Source organism: Ictidomys tridecemlineatus, chromosome 13 (assembly GCF_052094955.1).
Source record: "Ictidomys tridecemlineatus isolate mIctTri1 chromosome 13, mIctTri1.hap1, whole genome shotgun sequence".
NCBI classification, from domain to species: domain Eukaryota; kingdom Metazoa; phylum Chordata; class Mammalia; order Rodentia; family Sciuridae; genus Ictidomys; species Ictidomys tridecemlineatus.
The window spans coordinates 86,634,112-86,655,167 of record NC_135489.1 but is presented as its reverse complement, the minus strand read 5'-3'; the positions used below and the strand labels follow the sequence as shown (position 1 = coordinate 86,655,167).

At 34.1% G+C, this 21,056-nt stretch overlaps 1 protein-coding gene across 1 annotated transcript in view; it reads right to left on the bottom strand.

Annotated features, from left to right (window-relative positions):
- Window positions 1-21,056, bottom strand: part of LOC144369948 (3',5'-cyclic-AMP phosphodiesterase 4D-like) — a 50,083-nt gene that overhangs the window by 4,790 nt on the left and 24,237 nt on the right. The window contains 6 exon segments of the mRNA XM_078030419.1: window positions 5,914-6,013; window positions 7,082-7,246; window positions 8,326-8,362; window positions 8,364-8,422; window positions 9,003-9,175; window positions 10,695-10,788. Coding sequence (XP_077886545.1) covers window positions 5,914-6,013; window positions 7,082-7,246; window positions 8,326-8,362; window positions 8,364-8,422; window positions 9,003-9,175; window positions 10,695-10,788 — 628 coding nt within the window.

Genomic DNA, 21,056 nt, shown 5'->3' with positions numbered 1-21,056 from the left:
TCAGAAGAGAAAACAAATTTTGCCTGTGGGGTAACTAGAGGTAATAGTGAATAGTGCTACTTCCATGTCCATCTTTGATTTCTGGACTTGTGACTCTTGGTTATGGGAGAAGTAGCATTAGATACTGAACACTGGTTTTGATTACATATGGCCTTCTGGAACACTTTGTCCCAGGCCTGAAAGGTATTGCCACCTGGCTGGTGCTGCAACCGAGGCTTCAAAAAGGCCATTCCACCATTCTAATCAAGCCAGTTGCTTCTAGAGGGTGGGCATCCTTTGGCAGCTCTAAGTGAATCATGGCACAACTACTGAATCTGCTGAATATATGGCTCAAGTGGCAGAGTAACCTGCACAGCAGCCTGCACTTCTGCAGAACCTTCTCTTATTCTGTGCCACCACACAAAACCAGCAGCTTTTTAGATCACTCGGCCGGCCGGAATAACACACCCAAACAAGTAAGTTTCCTCCGAAATCCTAACTGGTACGAGGCATTGTGCCTTCTTCATAGTTGTAGGAGGAGCCAGATGTAACAATTTACCCTCTTCTTAGAAGAGATATCTTACCATGCCCCATACCACTGGATCCTTAGAAATTTCACTAAGGCAGAAGGCCCTTGAATTTTATTTGGATTTATTTCCTAAGCAATGTCCTCAATTTTCCAGTAGACATCCTGGGAAGCTGGGAGCTCATTTTACATTGTATTTAGTCAATAACAGGAGAAGGTTCTGCCTTTGATTTCCAGCAATTTCAGCCCTGCAGCTACAGAGGAGAGGGCTGGCACACCTAGAAGCACTTAGTCCACTGATGGTGGTGCTTGATCTGGGAATTCCAATCCTCAAGCTCATCCCTTTACTCCACCACTTGATTCACTGACATCAGGAGTAACCAATCAATGTTGTTACATTCCTGGGTTTCCTAAAAATGTGTGAGAGTATCATATGCAGAATCACTTCGCTCCTTGCTTCAAATGTAAGTGGTTGATTGGGAGTACCCAAGGCAGATATTTTATGTATGAACAGTTCTCCCCACAGACTATCAGTGCTTTTTCTCTTACTGGAAACAGCACTGCTGTCTTCAAACTTAATCAGATTAAAAAGCCAATTCCAGAAACCCCATAATTAATTCAGAAAAGTCATCCTTGAAACTTTCTTCCTCTACATTCTTAATTAAAAAAATATCTATTATGGGTTATCCAGAGAAAAAGAACCAGTCGGATAAAGAGATATAGATATTTCAATGTGCTTATTAGGAACTGGCTCAGGTGATTATGGATGCCAATAAGTCCCAGGATCTGGAGAAGCAAGAGAGATAGCTAGGGTTGCTATTCAGTCTGAAGATCTGAGTTAGGGAATGAATGGGGAGGGAATGGAAGGAGTGGAGAAAGTAATTGATGTAAGTCCCAGCTCACGTTTGAAGGCCCCAAAAGCAGTGGCATGGATATCTGAGAGCAGGAGAGAATGATATCCCAGCTCAAACTGAAAACAGGAATTTGCCTTTTTCCATATCTTCTACTCTGTTCAGTCCCCAGTGGCTTGGATGATGTCCACTCACAATGATGACCATAACCTTTACTTAATTTGCTGATTCAAATGCTTATGTCTTCTGAAAACATTCTCACAGATTCACCCCAAATCATTTTTGGCCAGCTCCTGGGCACGCCTAAGCCTGGTTAAGTTGTAAATAAAATTTACTCTCCCATCCTCAGACCATAGGCCCCTGAAGGGCATTCTTGTGCTTTAGTACAACTGCAGATCCATTCCATATATACCTATGCTTATATCTTCTTGATGAAAAACACTTTTAAGAGTAAACTAAGTGCATATTCATTGTATCAGGGTTTGAGGTTAAATGATCCTGAGCTTAGAAATCCAACAGACCTGGCTGTGAAATCAGCACCCCAACTCTCTTCCTTTGTTCTCATTTGAAAAGTAAGAACAACCCCTACCAAATTCCTGGGAGGATTATATGCCAGTAACTAACAGAAATGTGGGGGCTTCTAGTAATCCCCCAGGAGTTTCCTCCGCAAACTGCGGAAACCTCATTTCATCAGCTCAGTCTAAGAAGGGAAACTGGAAACAATTTTTTCAACAGTAAGAGCCTGTTTAAAAGGCACAGGAGCAAGAGAAGATTGGGCCTTAATGTGAAGGTAAGAACATCCGTGTGGTGGATCCAAGCCTACAACAGGAGATTGGGCTGGCATGCTTAGGACTGGGGTGAAGACTGGATATGGATACCACAAGTAAGAACTACCTCTCACTGTTACTACAGCTTCACTATGTTGAACCCAGAGCTTGAAAATGACAGCAGGCTACACTGTGACTCTAAGTTACGAAAGACAAGAGCAAAAGTCTTCAAAAGGACTTCTGAACATAATATTTGTCCTTGAAATGGGGAGAGGAAGTGGTGGTTTTAACTTAATATTGGTGCTGAAGTCCAAGGGTTAAAGCTGCTTGCTCACTCCCTCAACTCCTCTTTCTGTGCCACAAGCCTGCACTGTTTCCACTGCCCTGAACACCATCACATGCCACATGTTCACGTAAGCTGTCTTTTCCTGCAGAATGCAGGTTCCTAATAGCCAATGCTCAATTTTGGCCACCCTGAATTCATAGTGCCCAGAACCAAATTTAAATATATTGTTATTGAATAAAATAATCTCAATAGTTACAACTATACCACATTTGTTAAAAATGAATTTACCTTCTTTTAAATGTTAGTTAGGTTTATGTAGAAAAACAAAACTATCTATATAATTCACTAATATGACTATGGGAACTGTATTTTTAAATTACATCAGAGAAATTAAAAAGTATATGCACTGGTTCTTAGACATAACTTCACCTTAATATGATATGATGCTTCTCTGCTCTTAGAAGCCAAAATATATATGCTTTGATTATGTACCTAATGTAAATAAGTCTTTCTCCCCACAACTTGGCCATCTTTGATAGAAACAAAAAAGGATACTTTTCCAAAGAAAATGCAATGCTATGTATATTTTGTACTTTTGATAGTGCTTTATTTTTTTCCAGAAAATAAAGCTGTGAAGTTAAATAGATTTTTAATGACATTCTAGAATGTTCTGTTCAAGACTTGATGATGTAGTACACATTTTGCAGGTTTAATTACCTATATTATCCTTAAAAATAAAAGACTTAAGGAGCTTCCCATGTGGAACTTCAATTTCTCTATGTCACTTTCCTCTATATCACCAAGTTTTCATTAAAGCTCAACCAATTCCACCAGGCAGAAAAGATCTCTCTGCTTTTAGAACCCCCAAGCTGCTTAGAGTGAGTACAAGCACAATTAGTGTCAAATCATTTGGCACCCCAAAGTAACACACATCAAATGATTCATGAGAACCAGGATCACAACTGAAAAACAGGACCATAACTGCACTGTGAACCAGCCCAGTGAGCCCTAGTGCTCCTCTGAGATTAGCCACATAACCCAAGGTATCCCTTTACCTTGCTGCACTCAACAGTCTCCTTTATAGTATAGCAGATAACTTTCCAACTCTGGGTTTATACATCTTATAATCAGGACTTTTTAAAGTTCCTTATTATAAAGAATGGATTCAATCTTTGGTTTTGGGCAGACTGGAGTTTCAGCTCTGAGCCAAGAGCAGAGCTAGTGCTAGTCTGACTCACTGATGCTCAACTCATCCATAAATGTAGGAGAAAATACCAACTTAAGTCTGTTAAGGAAAAAAAAAAGACATTTATAGCAGATCAAAAACAAATTGCCAGAAGTGGCACATGCCTGGAAGACTGCAAATTTGAGGCCAGCCTCCACAACTTAGCAAGACCCTATCTCAAAATAAAAAAATAAATAAATAAAAAAGAGACTGGATATGTATGTGGCTCAGGGGTTAAGCAATCCTAATTTTAATCACTGGTACTAAAAGTAAATAAATGTATAATACTGTTAATTTCACAAAGCTATTTATTACTAGTTATGAGAGATTTCTTTATTGTATGTTATGAAGATAAAACTTTTTATTTTACCAGCTACTAAGCCCTTTCTGTGTTCTTCAAAGGAAAATAAAAGAACCTACCTCACATGATCCCTTGTCAAAAGCTTACTAGGGCAGTAATTCTGATCATGCCCTGTTACTATCATCAACCATGGGATACTTTCATACACCAAATGACAATGCTGATTCATTTGCTCAGGAATAACACAGTCCCATTACACTCTAACATCAAAAATATTAGCAATCCAACCTAAGCTGCTCTGTGGATTGTGAGCTTTCCTGTGTTCCTGTGGTTCGATAGAAAGAAGATCATCACAGCATCACTGGTAGCAAGGAACTTTCAGGTTCAGGATTGTCATCTTTTCACCCCAAGTAGGTGACCAGAAAAATGAGCTTAAGTGGACATCTCTGGCTACTCTCTCAGTATTTATAATCATCCTCCAAATTTCTAAATTATCTGTTTCAGTGCCTCTTAAACTTCAATGGGTATTAAATTTATCTGTAGATGGGCTATGCTAGCTTAAATGACCTAACCTGTATAAATAAGTTCCTAAACCAAGCTTCTAACCACACATCTCTGGACACTTGTTATAATCCTTTAAATATGTGGATCACTAAAGTGTACTTTACTGTAAGGTAGGACAGAGGTTGTTAAAAGAAAGATAAATAGATTTAAATAATCCTAAAGTTTGAGTTAAGTGTCTCAAAGCAAGATTGCATTTAATTTTTCTCTTTAGATCGGAGTACAGCCAAGTATAAGAAATAAACAGTAAGCATTGAGAATTGTACATGGCAAGATGGTTATCACATATAGGAAGACTATTATCTACAAATTCAAGCAGAAGGGAAAAAAAGGCAGTTTTTTTTTCCAAAAATTTTTTTTTGTCTATTTCCTTTTTATTCTAAGATTGGAAAAGAAACAAGGGGGTATCCATATTCAACTGGCCAATTAACTATGGCTTGGGCAGATATCTCTCTTGGTTATCTTCACCTCACAACTTAAATCTTCTTAGTGTGTTTTCTTACTAGGGATAGCCATTGATCCTAGATAGTCCTATATCCATATTTCTCTTATCTTAAAATAAAAATCTTGATTTCCCTTTTAAGAAGGCAGATTATTAACATGAAAAAAACATTTTCAACAACTTTGCATTTTTTTCATATATAAAATTAAATTTATAATATTAATATATTTTAGTGGCAAGGAATTAAATCGCAGTAAATGTTTAAGTAATTTACCTACTGACTTCAATGACCAAATAACTTCTGTAAACCTAAGCTCTTTCCAAAGAAAGAGGTGGAACATCACCTCAACATTTCCTACAGAGGTTTGCTGTGTAGCTCCCAGAGATGTCCACATTGAACAGTCCTACCATCCTTATATTTCCAAATTCAGCAATGACTTGTTATACAGATTTGAGAGGTTACCACTGAGGAGAAAAAGACTTAATGATTAAAATATCAAATTAAGAGAGAAGTTCCTGTCACCCTCATTACAAGATTTAAAAAGGAAAGAAGAGGGTTGGGCCTGCTGAGGGTGGGGAAAGGTAAGCTACAGCTTTTGAAGGGATGAAATGATGATCTACATAAAGTAAAGGTCTACTAGCACTCACTTTCACCTACCTTTGCTTTTTTTTTAACCTTTAAAGGCAGCATAGCTACCTAAATGTCTCTTCCCATTTTTACTTTTGATTCTCCTTATTATCCCTATTTAGTGAAATAGCAACATATTATTTTCAGAGAAGTCCTAAACACATATTTTCAAACATCATAATGCCTCTTGGGATGTAATGATAATTTTCAGAGATAAATTACATTAACATACACTATCATTAAAACACATATTTACACATCTCCAAAGAACTTTATAGACCTGAAAAAAAAATTACACAGATCCTCAGAAAAATTTGCTCTGAAAAAAATCACTGAACTTTACTTACTTGTATTGATCAGAAATTGATTTGACACACCAGGATGATCTACATCCTGTATTGCACTAGCAAAAATTGCTGCAAGAATCTCCAAATCTGTAAACACAGCCTGGAAAATCAGATAATATCAATATTACTATTCTATAAGGATATGAATAAAAAGTATTAATAAAATGACAAATGACTTCCTAGAATTTAGATGGAAAACAAACCTTCAAATCACCATGTATTTTGAACAGACTTTTAGCTAATGAGGTACCTATAAACTTTTTAAGCATAATTCTGGAAGAAAATATTTCAACTTCATTATATCTGCGGATCATCATACCTTTTTAAAAAATAGAAAAAAAGAGTGTCTTAATAAGACATGGGAAATTATTTTCTTGGATCCAAATCAGGATTTCTCGACCTCAGCACTGTTCACATTTTGTGTCAGGTCACACTATGTGTGATGATGTCCTGTACTGGTACATTATAGATACTTAGAAGAATTCTTGGCTTGACCATGACATGCCAGTAACATATATAAACAAAAATGTGGTACAACCAAAAATTTCTCCAGGCTTTCCAAGTGTCACTAGAAGCTGAGGGGAGGGGGGAAAGGGGCAAGAAATCATCTACAGTTGAAAACCACTCATCTGAATGATGAGGTATTAACATAATTTCATACTGAGAACAATGCAAACTATATCCAAAAAGAGAATCTTTCCCAAAAATGATTAAGGAAATCAAATTGCTTTAGTAAACACTTAGCAGAATAACATCTTAGAATTTAAAAAAAATTAAAGTATTTTTTCCTAATAAATTCTATGGAAAATATCAATGCATTCACTGTTTACATTTTATAAATTAATAATTCTTTGAACTCTAACTTAAAAAGTCATCAAAATGAATTTCCAGAAAACAAACAAAAGTCCAGATGTGCATTATGACATATCCACTGGATCATTTCAAAAAAGAAATATAAGCAGATGAATCCCTAAATCTCTGATCCACTTTTATAGACAAATTCATCAAAGCTGCAACTGCTTTATTAACCACAACATTTATCCCCTATAAGTCAACATATTTCCAATAAAGCCAATTACTATATGCATCACAAATTCCTCAATTTGAAAGTTTAAGACACTCATGAATGGCAAGTTAGTGTTCTTAACGTTTTTAAAAACAGATTTACCTCCAAAGCAGGAGTAGACAGTAGCACATGAGTGGACTGGACAACATCTGCAGCATGGATGTTGTTATGATAGGCCACATCAGCATGGTAATGGTCTTCAAGGGTCATAAGGTATGTAATTAGAGTGTCTACTGGAATTTTAAATGTTTTTAACAAATCCCGTTCCTGTATGAGAAGATATCCTTGTAACATTTTTGTCTTTATATTTTTTTTAAAAAATGTTTCACATAGAATGTTAGAACAAACAAACAACCCCCCTTGCACACACACACACACACACACACACACACACACACACACACACACACACACAAAACCACCAGGGCTTCCTACAGATGACTCAGAAACAGAAATAGCACTTTCCCATGTGCAGTGAGAGACATGGAAATATTTGGGAAGATCTAGGAACTTATGGGACAATATCAGAGTTGAGTTGTCCTTCTGGAGGACAATACTGCTTTATCCAAACCTAAGGTCTCAGGAATGTACTACCTACTATAAAAGCTTCAGTATACCATGACCATGGAGGCACCAGCGCTGGAGCACCATTGCCTCAGCCCCACCAGCTCCAACCTCATTCTAGAACTGAAGTTTCCCATTCTAGTCCCAGTGTATCAATAACAGACTCAAATTCTCATTTAAATCTCACTCTGAGCTGAGGCAAGGGCTCCAAAAGAAAATATAGTGGATATGGAAAAGGTAGTAGCAGATTAAAGAAATTATGTTCTGAGGTTAGTCTGCAGGGAAGTTACTCATTTTTTAAAGTTAGCATTCCATTCCCTATGCAAGTCAGGGTCATGAAGATGAATCTTAAACTGTTGTTTTAATGAATTGCTTCATTTTCCCATATCACATCTTTTTCTTAGATGGAAAAAAAACAAAAATAAAATTTATTTTTGTTTTATCCACACTCCACATTTCTCTACCTTTATTTGTCCCTTGGAATAGGAACAGATAAGGGAAAAGATACTATCAAAATGAACAACAACAAAAAAGGGTGGGTGGGGCTGGGGTTGTGGCTCAGCATCACCGCATTTGCCTAGCATGTGAGAGTCAGTCCCTGGGTTGATCCTCAGGACCACCTAAAAATGAATAAACAAAATAAAGGTATTGTGTCCAACTACAACTAATATATAAATACTTTTAACAAAAAGGGTAAGTGATAAGGAAGACAAAATGCATACACTTTTCATAGACTCAACAGTCAGTCCCTGCACAAAAGAGATGTGATAGAACTGCTATACCTGAAATATGGTGTACATGATAACAGTAAGAGGCCGTTCCAGACAACTCAGCTATTCTGAAAACATGAAGACCCCATTTGTTCACATCTTCTAGTTCCTGGCATTGAAAAATTACACCAAATAATTAGAAAGTGGAAGAACATGAGGCAATGAAACGCAAATATTTAAAAATCTAAAAAATTGTTAGATATATTTAAACAATGACTCATTTTAAATATAAGCAATATACCATAAAAATAAAAGCAAACTTTAGGAAAATTTACTTAAATGTACTGAAAACGGTGAAGCATTGCTTAGATTGTAATTCTGACAACACATCACGTTCACAGATTTTGAATATTTGAATATCAATCCCAAAGCATTTCTTCAATGGATAATATTTACTCACAGAAACTTAACTATTTTTGTACAACCCAGAAGAGATGACAGACTTCTAACTTCTTCAGACCAAAAATCAAATGAAGATACAAAAAAGTAAGAAATGTGTACTAAACCACCTGTTTAAATCCACATATTAATAAATTCAAATAACTGAAAGAGCTTTATAAAGTGCTTTTCCATTTTCAAAACAAACTTATAAATTAATGAACTTTTCCATCTATTTAAAAGAGAAGAAATCAAAATTCACGCAAAACATTACTACATACTTATGATTACGCTCTCTGAAATTATCTTACCTTGGCCAGAACATCTTCTTGTTCTGTTTTAACTCCAAACCTTGGGATACTTGAATTAGTCAGACTAGAACTATACATCAATTTCTTGACTCTACTGATCTGAGACATTGGCCTTTTCTTTTTCTCTTTTTCCTTCTGAGTTGGAGAAGAAATTTCCACTTCATGTTGCTTATCTTAAGAAATTTAGAAATTGTTCTACAATTATTATGAATTCTACTTTAAAAAACACAACATGCATAATTAGGCAGGATATAATTAATCACTGGGAAATATTTACAAGTTATACTTTTCTAATAGAGTTGAATATTCATAATTTGATGAAAACTTGATATCCTCACATACAAAATTAAGCAAATAAATTCCATAATAAACTAATTAATATCAAATGCCCAGTGGTTACTTCCTGATAGATCACCCAATGAAAAAAATCATGCAAGACTTAATCATGACAGCAGACTCACAGAAAGTACAATTCTTGATTATTTGCTCTGTTCACCAACTCCATTACTGTATGACAATAATCTAGAGGCTTGAAACTGCTCTTGCCAACTAAGGATTTCCATTTTCAACACATACTTTAAAATAATAAAAACTTCAAACACAAATATAATAAAAATAGCAGTGTACAAATCTAACAGCTAATTAAAACCGATCAGACTATGGGAATTGAAGCAGCATTTTTTGAAAGAAAATATAGTTTTCCCTTTTATTTCCTGTTATTATAGAAATAAGCTTTCTAAGGAAAAAAAATACAAAGGGAAGTAGTCCCTTTTGACATTTGATGAGGTAAATTTAAAAAAAAATTGAAAATGGAAACACGCATATTCAATGACTTGAATAACTCAGGTCCTTTCTTTTTCTATACCACATTAGATAAGTTATGATGTAACCAAGTTTTATAGAAACCACAGAGAATTCCAATTATAAGTTATTAAGTGATTTTACACCAATGCTCTTTATCTTTTTCTACAGTAAAATCAAGATATCTTGGTACATTCATTCTTCCACTATTTCAAGCAGTCAGCAAACCTACCCATTCATGTCTGTTCAGTAATGTGCCAATCAGCCATCAAAACAGTTTTGTTTTGAAAGTAATTTTAAATCAAGGATTTGTTCAAATTACTGATTTTCACTTATTGCACTTCTTTCTCCTGATGAGGTAGAGGGGCTGCCCCAGAACATCATACTTTCAGCTATTATTAGCACACTGTTCTTTAGCAGTTGCACTGTACTTGCTCACCAGATTGCCAGGCATGGTACGCATTAGACAATCAAATCATCAAGGGCAGGACTATTTCTAATTTATCATTAAGTACCTAGTGCCCAGCCAGGGAAGCATTTAAGAAAAATTTGTCAAATGCATGCATAAATATCTTATAAAATACATTGTACTGTTCTGTATTATGAAAAAAAAACTGTCTAGGGATGTAGCTCAGTGGTAAAATGTTTGTATGTGTGAAGACCTGAATTTAATCCCTGGCACCACTGAGTAAATAAAAAAAAATTTACTTTGTTACCTTATATTCTAAGGCTTAGAAGTTTACAGTATCAAATTATTAAGATAATAAATACAAATGGAATTTTTGACACTTATTTGATTTCCAAAATGAGTTGGTGCTTCAATCCCTCTCCAAAAACCAGCAAACAAACAATTCAAAAGAAAAATTTTAAGCTGCATGGAGTTATTTTCACCTAAGAATGTGTCTGATATGTACTCCGACACTTGGTTTCCAGACCGGCTCATTTCAGAGAGATGGGTGAGCTCCCGATTAAGCAACCTTTTAAACTGAAAAACCAAAAGGTAAAATGAAATAACAGAAGAGGAAATTTTAAGTGAAATAACTTAAGCGTATCCTGGGACACAGAAAGATACATCCCCAAAATTTTAAATTGCCTTGACAATTTAGAGGATAACTCTTCAACACAACCTTCTGCAATCATAGGAAAGAACCATAAGCTGTGTCACTTGTGACAGTGGCTGCCAGGCACAGGTGACTGCCACACACTTGAAATGTGGTCAATGTGAACAAGACACAGAATTTTGAATTTCGTATAATTATTCTCAATTTAAATAGTGTGTGGCTGGTGGCTATGACATTAAATAGCACAGATTTTGACAATAAATGACAATTAAAAGTAAAAACAATTATACACTTTAAATGTATTATTGGTATTTAGATAAAAATATAATTTATAAGCACACAAAAGTGTTTTCACGTGACTAAGCATGGTATATTTTTATCATTTGGTTTATCATTACCAGAAATGAATATATAAATAATATTGGTATTATTTTACCCCAAAGTAAACTTTAATAGATTTGAGTACTTTTGGGGAACTGTGGAAAAATAAAACTTAAATAAACACTACATAATATATTCTTTAAAATTTTTTTTCAAGTAAAAAGTAGAAGGCTTATTGGTTCTCAACATTCACAGAATTTGCCAACCCAAATTCCAAGTCATGAAACAAACAAACAAACAAAAACCCCATCAACTTTCATTATTGTATTTTATTACTTTGCAACTTATTTTACTAAAGCTACAGTGCTTGTTTTATCCAAAGATACCACGCGGCATTGCCAACATTTTCAAAGATTTGATACTTCCCTGCACATCCGCTGCTTTACAAAAAAATCTTCAATAAAATGATTTTATTCTTTTACACTTAAACACATTTAAATTTTGTCTAATCATGTATGCTCAACAGTCATACGTGGCTAGTGGCTAATGTACAACTTAGAGATTTCAAAATGCATCCTTGGTTTATCACAATCTAATATATATAATGCATTTACTATTTCCAAAAAAATGATAGAACCTTAAAAATTTATACCCTTCCTGTTTTTTATGTTTTTATTGCAATTTATAAATACCATAACTATTATGCCCACTGTTTTTCAATTATATTTGGCCACATATTTGCCATTTAATTTTAGCTCATCATTTCTTCCTGCCTCAGTTTTTTTTTATTCTGTCAAATATTTGGTGCTTAAAGAACTATTTTTATATTTCTTTAAAGCAGGTGAATTGATGGCGAATTCTCTTATGTTTTCTCCTCTTCCTTGAAAGTATCTTTATTCATATTAGAAATTTTGAAGGCTAATATTGCTAGGTAAAAAATTCTAAGTTGACATCTATTTAACTTCAGCCTTTTTGAGTTGTTATTCTGCCTTTAACTTCCACTGTAACTATTTTGATTGCTTTTCCTTTAAGGGTATTGCTTGCTGTTGAATCTGGACATTCAGTCTATGGCCATACAACCTTGAACATGTCCAATCTCACCTGTATCTGAATGTTAAGATTTTCTTTTGCCACCATATATAAAAAGGTATTCTATTAGGATCGCAGATGTATTTATTCTTCCTTGAATACATCCTCTCTGGAGTTTTAGGATATTTTGTGTATCTTTGCCTTAATGTCTTGTGTCAACAGTGAAGATATTCAGCTAGCAGTTAACACGTCAGATATTTCTTCTAATATATTTTCTCCTTTCTTCTTCCCTCCAATCTGTGCCTCAAGTTTTATTATAGACACATTCTATATTATTTTTCCTTGTTGCTATTATTTTATATTTCTTTCATTCTGTGTGAATATATTCTACTTACTTAGTTTCCTGTATACAATACTGTGTCATTTCTAATATGATCACAAACTCATTTAATCTTAATACCCATACATACAGCAACTCAACTGTTGGAGTAATATACCCTTAAGCATCTTTAGACACTACTCTTGGCATTTTCATTCCCCTTAGGTCATCTCTTATTAAACAATTGACAGTACATAGTAGTTGCTTCTAAATATATCTTTTTTGACTTTTAAAACAGCCCAAATAGGCTTTTAAATATGCTTTTAATATTTCTCTTAATATAGAGAATATTAATATATAGAGTATCTTAATATATAAGATACTTGACCAAAGCCAGATACATCATTCCTTATCTTTAGCAGCCTTTAAGTGGTTGAGCTTCACTAGAAATTCTCATTTAAGTCTGGAGAAGAGCAGTGAATTTATCTTTTAGAAATGTTTGAAATGCAATTATTTCTCAGTGTTAAATTAGCTTATTTAGAATGTTCAAAAAGTACTGCTTCTCTATATAATTGTTACAAATATGATCTAACTCAATGTAGTTAAATCTCTCCAAAAGTCAATCTTATTGATCATCTAAATTAGGCATAAGGATTGAACTCTCCCTACTAAGCACTGCAGAAGGTCATCACAACAACAAATCAATAAACTGCTGGACACAGTAATGCATACTAGCACTCCATGGCTGTCAAAAACGAACTGGTCAAGATAAATACAAGTTATAGTTGTCAATTCACAGGTCTAGGAACCTTATTCTCAAACCCAGGAACACAATGGTTACCTTCTTACTCTACTTTCTTTTTGTAACCTCTTGTTAATTATAAAATGCACATGTGATAGAAAACCCAGAATGCTATACAGAAGAAAGCAAGAAACCATGTAAACCCATTACTTAGAAATAATCACAATCAGTTATATTTTCTTCTATGCCCTTTTTTAACCTCTGTGAGATTTTTCAATTAAAATTGGCATCATATAACATATAAAACATAGTTGCTTCTTGTTTTCACTTAGCATTTTATAGTATCATCTACTAGAAAGGCCTTCTAAGAATATTCGTAAGATGTTTGCAATGCTGTTCAAATTTTTTTCTGTCCATCTTATTAAATTATGTATCCTTGAGTAAATTATGGGTTACTGATTAATTAAGCTAATGGAAAGTGTCTTTTATTTAGTCTGGCACATAATAGTTGCTTAACTTATTTGAGTTCTTTTTCCTAGCCCTCTTTTTGATACTCAGTTCCTATTTTTGTGTGTTTTTTAAAAAAATGATATTAATTTTTATGATTGAAGAACATGCACTTGAAGGACTTGATTATAGTTATGACTAGCCCCCTCTTTATCTAATCCCATAAAAGAATTTAAGACATAGAGGAAACTATGTTCAAAAACATACTATATCATATATAATCTCACACAGGTTGAAGAGTGGACAACACATCTTGCTTTACAGATGAAATACACCTTTGAAAACATCCATTAAATAAAAATACACACACACACACACAAACACACACACACTTAAAAAGACAGTCTGCTATTAACATTTGAAGCATGTATTCAAGTAAGTATCTCTTTGACTAGACATTGTCCCTGTCATAAGCTGTAAGTTGCTATAATCACAAAGTCATTTTATGTAAAAGGTGTGAAATAGGCAGTTCTTTCAGCCTCTGCCAGCCCCTCAGCAGTCAGTATAGGGAAGGTGTCCACCTGCACCCTGTCAATGTAACTAAACACTAAATCTTCTGGGGCAAGTGGAAAAATTAGATGAGGATCCAGGTATTCACAGACCCGTCTTCTAACTTGTGCACAAGCTCTAACTTAGAAGGAATATATTGTCATATGTACAAATAGAAAAATATTTGTTACCTGCAAATCTGGGACACAAATTACTGATGCATAATTTTTCTGGTGATTAAAATATATAATTCATCAAAATAGCCAGTTAGTACACATAACTAAAGCAAAAAATGCCAGAGAATCTATTGTGTAGACTGAATAAACAAGACTGCATATTCCATTGAATATTTTATATCATACACATTATGCCCAGACTATTCTTTTGTTTTTGTTCAAAACAGAAAAATCTTGGGTTGGAGAAATCCATTATCACACATCTATCTCTCTACCAAGGTTTGCAAGGTGCTCCAATAAAGTCAATATTTAATTTTATCATAATTAGAACTGACAGTATTTGAAGCAACCTCTCTCTTCCCAAAGGAAAGAATTATGAGGGATTTCCTATGGAGTACTGTCAAAGCATCCATTAGGTTAAAACATAAGGATATTTTCTAAAAGGAATAAAAATCATTTTACTATTTGGCTATTACACAAAACTTTAAATCCAGGGAAACTAGACTAATAACCACAAAAATCACCACAATTGCTTTCTCAACTATTAGCTGATCTTACAAATTGGTTTTGGAGTGTATAGCCTGATGTACTAAAGAACCATATAATAAAGTATTCAACAAAAATTTTAAAATCTAAGTAGAATTTTTCTTATTTTGAGATAACTCTGTAACATTTACTAAAATAATTACATAAAAATTACCATGACTGGGGAAAAATGATGATTTTAAAAGTTAATAAAATATATTCTTCTTGAAATATCATTATATTTCTTGAATAATAGATTTAAAAGACACAAAACTCTGAATTGATTTTCAATTAAAAATTGGTTGCGATTTAATTGAGCATTTAGTTATTTTTAAAGTAGCCTCTAAATATTTTCTGCTTGGGAATTTCTTGTTAGTTTTGGTTTAAGTAATTAGAAAATTAAACAGAATCATGGTTGCAATGAATAAAAACATGAGGAAGATTTCTAAATCCTTTGTTTTCATTAAGCATCAGAATATCTGTGAGTAGCATTTAAAAGGCTTAAAGGAAAGTGAAAATGCATATCTGAATGGTGTGCTTTACATTTCAGAACTACAGTTCTCTGGTTTACATTCAAGATTGTATATAAGTTCTATATTTAAGATTGTTAGGGCTGGGGTTGTAGACTAGTGGCAGAGCGCTTGCCTAGCATGTGTGAGGCACTGGGTTCAATCCTCAGCACCAAATAAAAATAAACAAATAAATGCAATATGTCCATACACAACTACAAAAAAACTTTAAAAAAAGATTAAGAAAACAAAATAAAACAAATTATGTCCGTCTCATTCCACCATCCTTACCCTAAGTACATGTATGAAGATACGAATGGTGTGACTCCACTTTGTGTACAACCAGAGAAATGAAAAATTGTACTCTATATGTGTGCTATGAATTGAAATTCATTGTGCTGCCATGTATAAAAATTAGAATAAATAAATAAATTAAAGAAACAAAAATATAATTAAAATATTTTAAAATATAGTTTTCTGAAATCCTGAATCATGCCACTGTGCTACTGGATATATATATATATATAAAACATATCCTCCTAGTATACATTCAAGAAGGTGGTACAGCTCAAACAGAAAGAAAACACTTATATTTAGCTATGATTTTCCACTAAAAAATCATTTAATTTGCTGTTCTGTGACAAGTTTGGAATATATCAGTATTAAAAGCTACTTAAATTTAAATTGGCTGCATAAAAATAAAATCTTCAAAATGCATAAGACCACATCTGTATATTTAGATTCTTGGAGGTATTGTTCATACCCAAAATATAAACATAAAGCCTTTAAAAAATGTATCAAATATGAACTGGCTAAAAGCTAAGAGATAAATTGAGGAGTCAGAGGGATTATGGTTTTTTGGGGTTACTCTCTATACTTTTCTGTATTTAAAAAAGTGGAATGAAAAGAAATGCTTAGCAGAATTCACATAATGAAAATCTATATATTTAAAAACATTTAAAAAATCTGGATCATCCATAAATTTAAACATTGAAATGTTTTCTAAAAATTCAAGAAAATCTCAAAAGTAAAGGGGGAAATGTCCTTTAAAATAAGCAAAGAAACAGATAAAATATTTCAAACTTCAAGTCCTTAAAGTAATGGAAAAATGAATCTTTAAAAATTTGTGCAATTGCCTCAATAATCAAGGATGAGCCTCACTTTCTGAAGTGATACTTCACCCAGAACTGAACTAAGTTTTTCTACCTTTCATTACCATCATGGAGGTAGAACACCATGCTATCATTACCACAGAACAGGCAAAAAGCTTGCTAAATATGAACACATTCTTATTAAATTCAGTGTATTAATTCACTTCTTGAGATTAACAAAAGCATCATCATCATACAAACTTTTTTTTATAATTTTACACTAAGATAATCAATTTTCATTTTGAGACAAATATCAGTTAAATATTCAATGTCAATTTTTAATGTAATCTAGAGTTGTATATCCAAAAATGGAAAAAATATCTTTGTCATATTAAAGTAGTACAGGCATTTAGCAAGAGCCATAAATTAACTTTATAACCTTTAAAGTGTTACATGTTAATTGGAATCCATAAATCAGAATAGGAAAGTTGACTAAAAATTATTTGCAAATGAATTTATTTAATTACCTTGATATTTTAAAGCACAACACAAACTTACACCATATGACAAACAGAAGAATCACTGCACATCAAAAAGCTATTTTAACAAACTACACATGATAAAAAGTTATCCAATCTTATCTTGAACACCGAAAACACATATTTGTTTCATAGTTTGTGTAAAAGGGAAAAATATAGAATTGCTTAGAAGGCTTAAATACCATCATAATTTGTTAACACTATCAATTATGTAATCGGAGTAACCAGGAGTTTTCAAAGGAAAAATCAATCTTACCTTTATGTAGCTACACGACACTGATAGCAAATAGTTTGCTTCAGGCATTTTTGATTGCTTATCAAAAATGTTTATATATATGATAAATATGTTCAAAAATATGTGTATCTTCAAATCCTTTATACTTTCATAATCCCCGTAAGCCAGTGTGGGATTTTAAAGATTTTGGTAATTAAGTATACAAAAGAATGCCTCGTATTAGGTTCCATCCAGTCATCTTCCCATTAAATACATGCCATTTGTAAAACTCCAGAATGGAACAAAATTCAACAATTATTCTGAATAAAGAAAATCCATGTGATAAAAGAATAGGTAAAGATCTAAGAGTTTGCATCTTTCTATCTCCCAGCTCCAGGGCTTAATGAATAATGTATATCAAGATGTTTAGCTGCAAGAAAGACTAGCTCTGTCAAAAGGTACCAAATAAGGAACTGCAGGGAAGCTGGGAAGAGTGACAAGAAACCCCTCCCACAGAACCCCAACTATGCACCAATCATACTCCATTCTCCAGAGTGTGAGGGCAGGGGGTGTGGACCTGGCGCAGGCTGCTTTGTGATTGGCTGGCGAGGGGGAGCCTCTGGGGAAGAGGTTTTCCACCTGACCCGGTGAACGCCATTTAATAACGGTCTCCCTACAGCTCGGAGGCTGCCGTGAGAAAGATGAATGGGGCTTCCCTCTTACAGAGATGCATAACAACCATGACACTATTCAAAATCCGCAGCTCATTCTTAGACAAAGACTGACAGCCCTTCTGGAACCATTTCCATGAACTTTAATATTCTTGGACTTTACTTACATCCACATAAATGCTGCTCTGAAAACGATAAGCATGCATTTTAATTACTTTCCTTTCTCTTGGATTTCTCAAATCCAAAACAAGTGGCTTCCTTGGTGACCTAGATATAACCATGGTTCTTCCCCTGTTCATAATAAAAGCCAAGGGATTAGAAAATGTGACCTATGCCCAGAATTCACAAATTCAATGATGCAGCCTCTGACCTGTATGGTATGGCTGGTCTTAGGTCCCTTTTTTTTTGGTGGGGCTATGTGTGCCTGAGCTCTTTAATTTCCAAAATCTTAATGTAGAGATGATTTATTATAAATCTGACTTGGGAGAAAATGAATCCAAAAGCTAACAAGCTGCGTATGGATAAAGAATGCAATGTTTTGTATATAGATTTCAGGATCTATATTTTGATCAGAAGGGAACATTTTTATGGCTGTAAACTTAAAGTGGCTTTTAGGAATACAGAACTAAGTTGAAGAGTAATCACTACTATATAGAATGTGATTCTTTCAGGAAAAAACATTTTTATGTATGGTTTAGAGTAGTATTACTCTGTAATTTTTTATATTAAAGAGGTCTTTTGTATGAGAAAAGGGGGAAATCTTGCTTTTGCCCTATTTTAACATAAAATCCTGCCCATTCTCCCTCATCTCCATCTCAAAATTTTATTCTCAACTCTTTTGTGACTTAATGATATGATTACTGCACATTCTTCCTGTCATTGAAGTACTTCTGTTGTTCAGGTTTGTCTTAGATAGTATGCCCTCATCATAAATACAGCAGTTCTTCCTTGTCTGCAGTTTCACTTTCTACAGTTTGTTAATCAAAAAACATTAAGTGGAAAATTCTAGAAATAAACAGAAGTTTTAATAACTTTAATTTTGGCATATTGTTAAAATTATTCTATTTTATCTTGTTGATCTCTTATTAGGCCTGATTTATAAATTTCATCATTATGTTTATACAAGAAAAAATACAGTATATGTAGGTTTTGGTATTCTTCACTGCTTTAGGCAGGCAGTGGGGGTCCTAGAACATATCCTCTGTAGGTAAGAGGGAGACCACTGCATTTTCTTCATCTTTGAAATTCTGTTGATTCCTTGATCCTGAAGTTCTTAGTTGCTATTTACACCCTTGTGTTTTATTCCCTAAATTTCTCTTAATCCTTTACAAAAGATAAGAAAAAAGGCAAAACTTTTTTAAAAAAAATATGGTCTTTCATCCTCCTTACCTTCTTTGAAGTGTTCAGCCTTGTTTGATCACTCTTAACACTTTCCCTGAACTCCCAGCGTCCTGAACTTCTTTTCTTTCCACTGCTCTGACCATCCCTTCTTTGCTTTCTTCTATTAATCCCCTAACTCAGGATCTCCACAGCCTCTCACCCAGGCCTACACTCTTCAATGACTACTTCTAAGTTGAACATTAGTACTGTATTTCCAAAAATATAATACTCTTCCCTTTCAAATGTCCTGCCAGTCACGTCAAACTTTTTCAAAACTATGAAACATTTTTCTATATTTAAAGTAGTTCTTATCATAACTAACTCCCATTGCAATCAGGGGGCCCAGGTTGTTTCCAGTGTCTCAGATGAAATCCGTGACTCCTATCATCCAATAGGTGTCTCATGTGAGTCACACACTGTCAGGTGTTTAATATAAATCATCTAACTGAATCCTCCAGTAACCCTGACATGTTCCCCTCTACCACATTACCTTCTCTCCTTCACCCATCATCCTGACCAAATCCTGTCTTTCATAAAATGCCATTACTTTCCTTTTGTTCCTTTCTATTCCCACTTCCATCATATCAATCCAAATACTTAAAAGAGTAAAATAGAAAGTACCTTCAATTTCATTCCCACCAATCTCTCATTTCCACATAAACAAAACACTTTGAGAGAAAATATGAATTTCCCCAATTCACCCAGCACCTGGACTCTAATCTTAACTTCTAAATTGGTTAGTGCAGCAGCTAATCTGCAAAAGACTCCTAATGAGTCACATCACTCCACTATGCTGAATCTGAGCTGGCTTGTGTACCCACATGATTATGCATGACTGCTGAGGCTAAGTCACAGAGGCCTTGAGCTTTCACCTTGCTTTCTTTGAATTTGCTATTGGAATCCCTGTGCTGATATGTAGGAAAGTATGGAGTGGGAGATATGGAGAGATTGTGCCTGCCTAAAAACAAGCACACACATCTGCCCAGTCACCAACCAGACCAAGATGAAGAAGCCATCCTGGTCATGCAGCTCAGTTTAGCTTTCAGATGACTCCAGCCCCATACACTATCTGACTGCAACCACAAGGGACCCCAAATAAGAATGTGTAGCCATGCCCACAAAATCATGGAAACTAGTAAAAATAAATTGTATTTCAAGTTTGAAGTAATTTATTATACAGTAATCAATAGCCAGAACAGTTAGGAGGAGTAAATGAAATGTGTAACTCTACATCATGTACAACTAGACAAATGAGAAGTTATACTCCATTTATGTATGATGCATCAAAATGCATTCTACCCTCACACATAACTAATTAGAATAAAATAATAAAGTAATATATGCAAAGCACTTGAAATAATGATATATAATAAAACAAATAGATATCAGATGATATTGATTACAATAATTCCATTATCATATCAACATTTTTTAAATATTGTCTTAGTTGAACACAGACACAATATCTTTATATTATCTGTTTTTATTTGAACCCAGTGCCTCACACATGTAAGGCAAATGCTCTACCAACTGAGCTACCACCCTAACCCCATACCATCATTTTTTAACTCTCGGATTACTACTTCTTTTCTTAATACACCTTGTTTCCTTTCATCTGCATCATGTCACTCTGTGTCTCAGATCTGAAATTCTGTCATTGAATCTCCACTATTTTCTCGC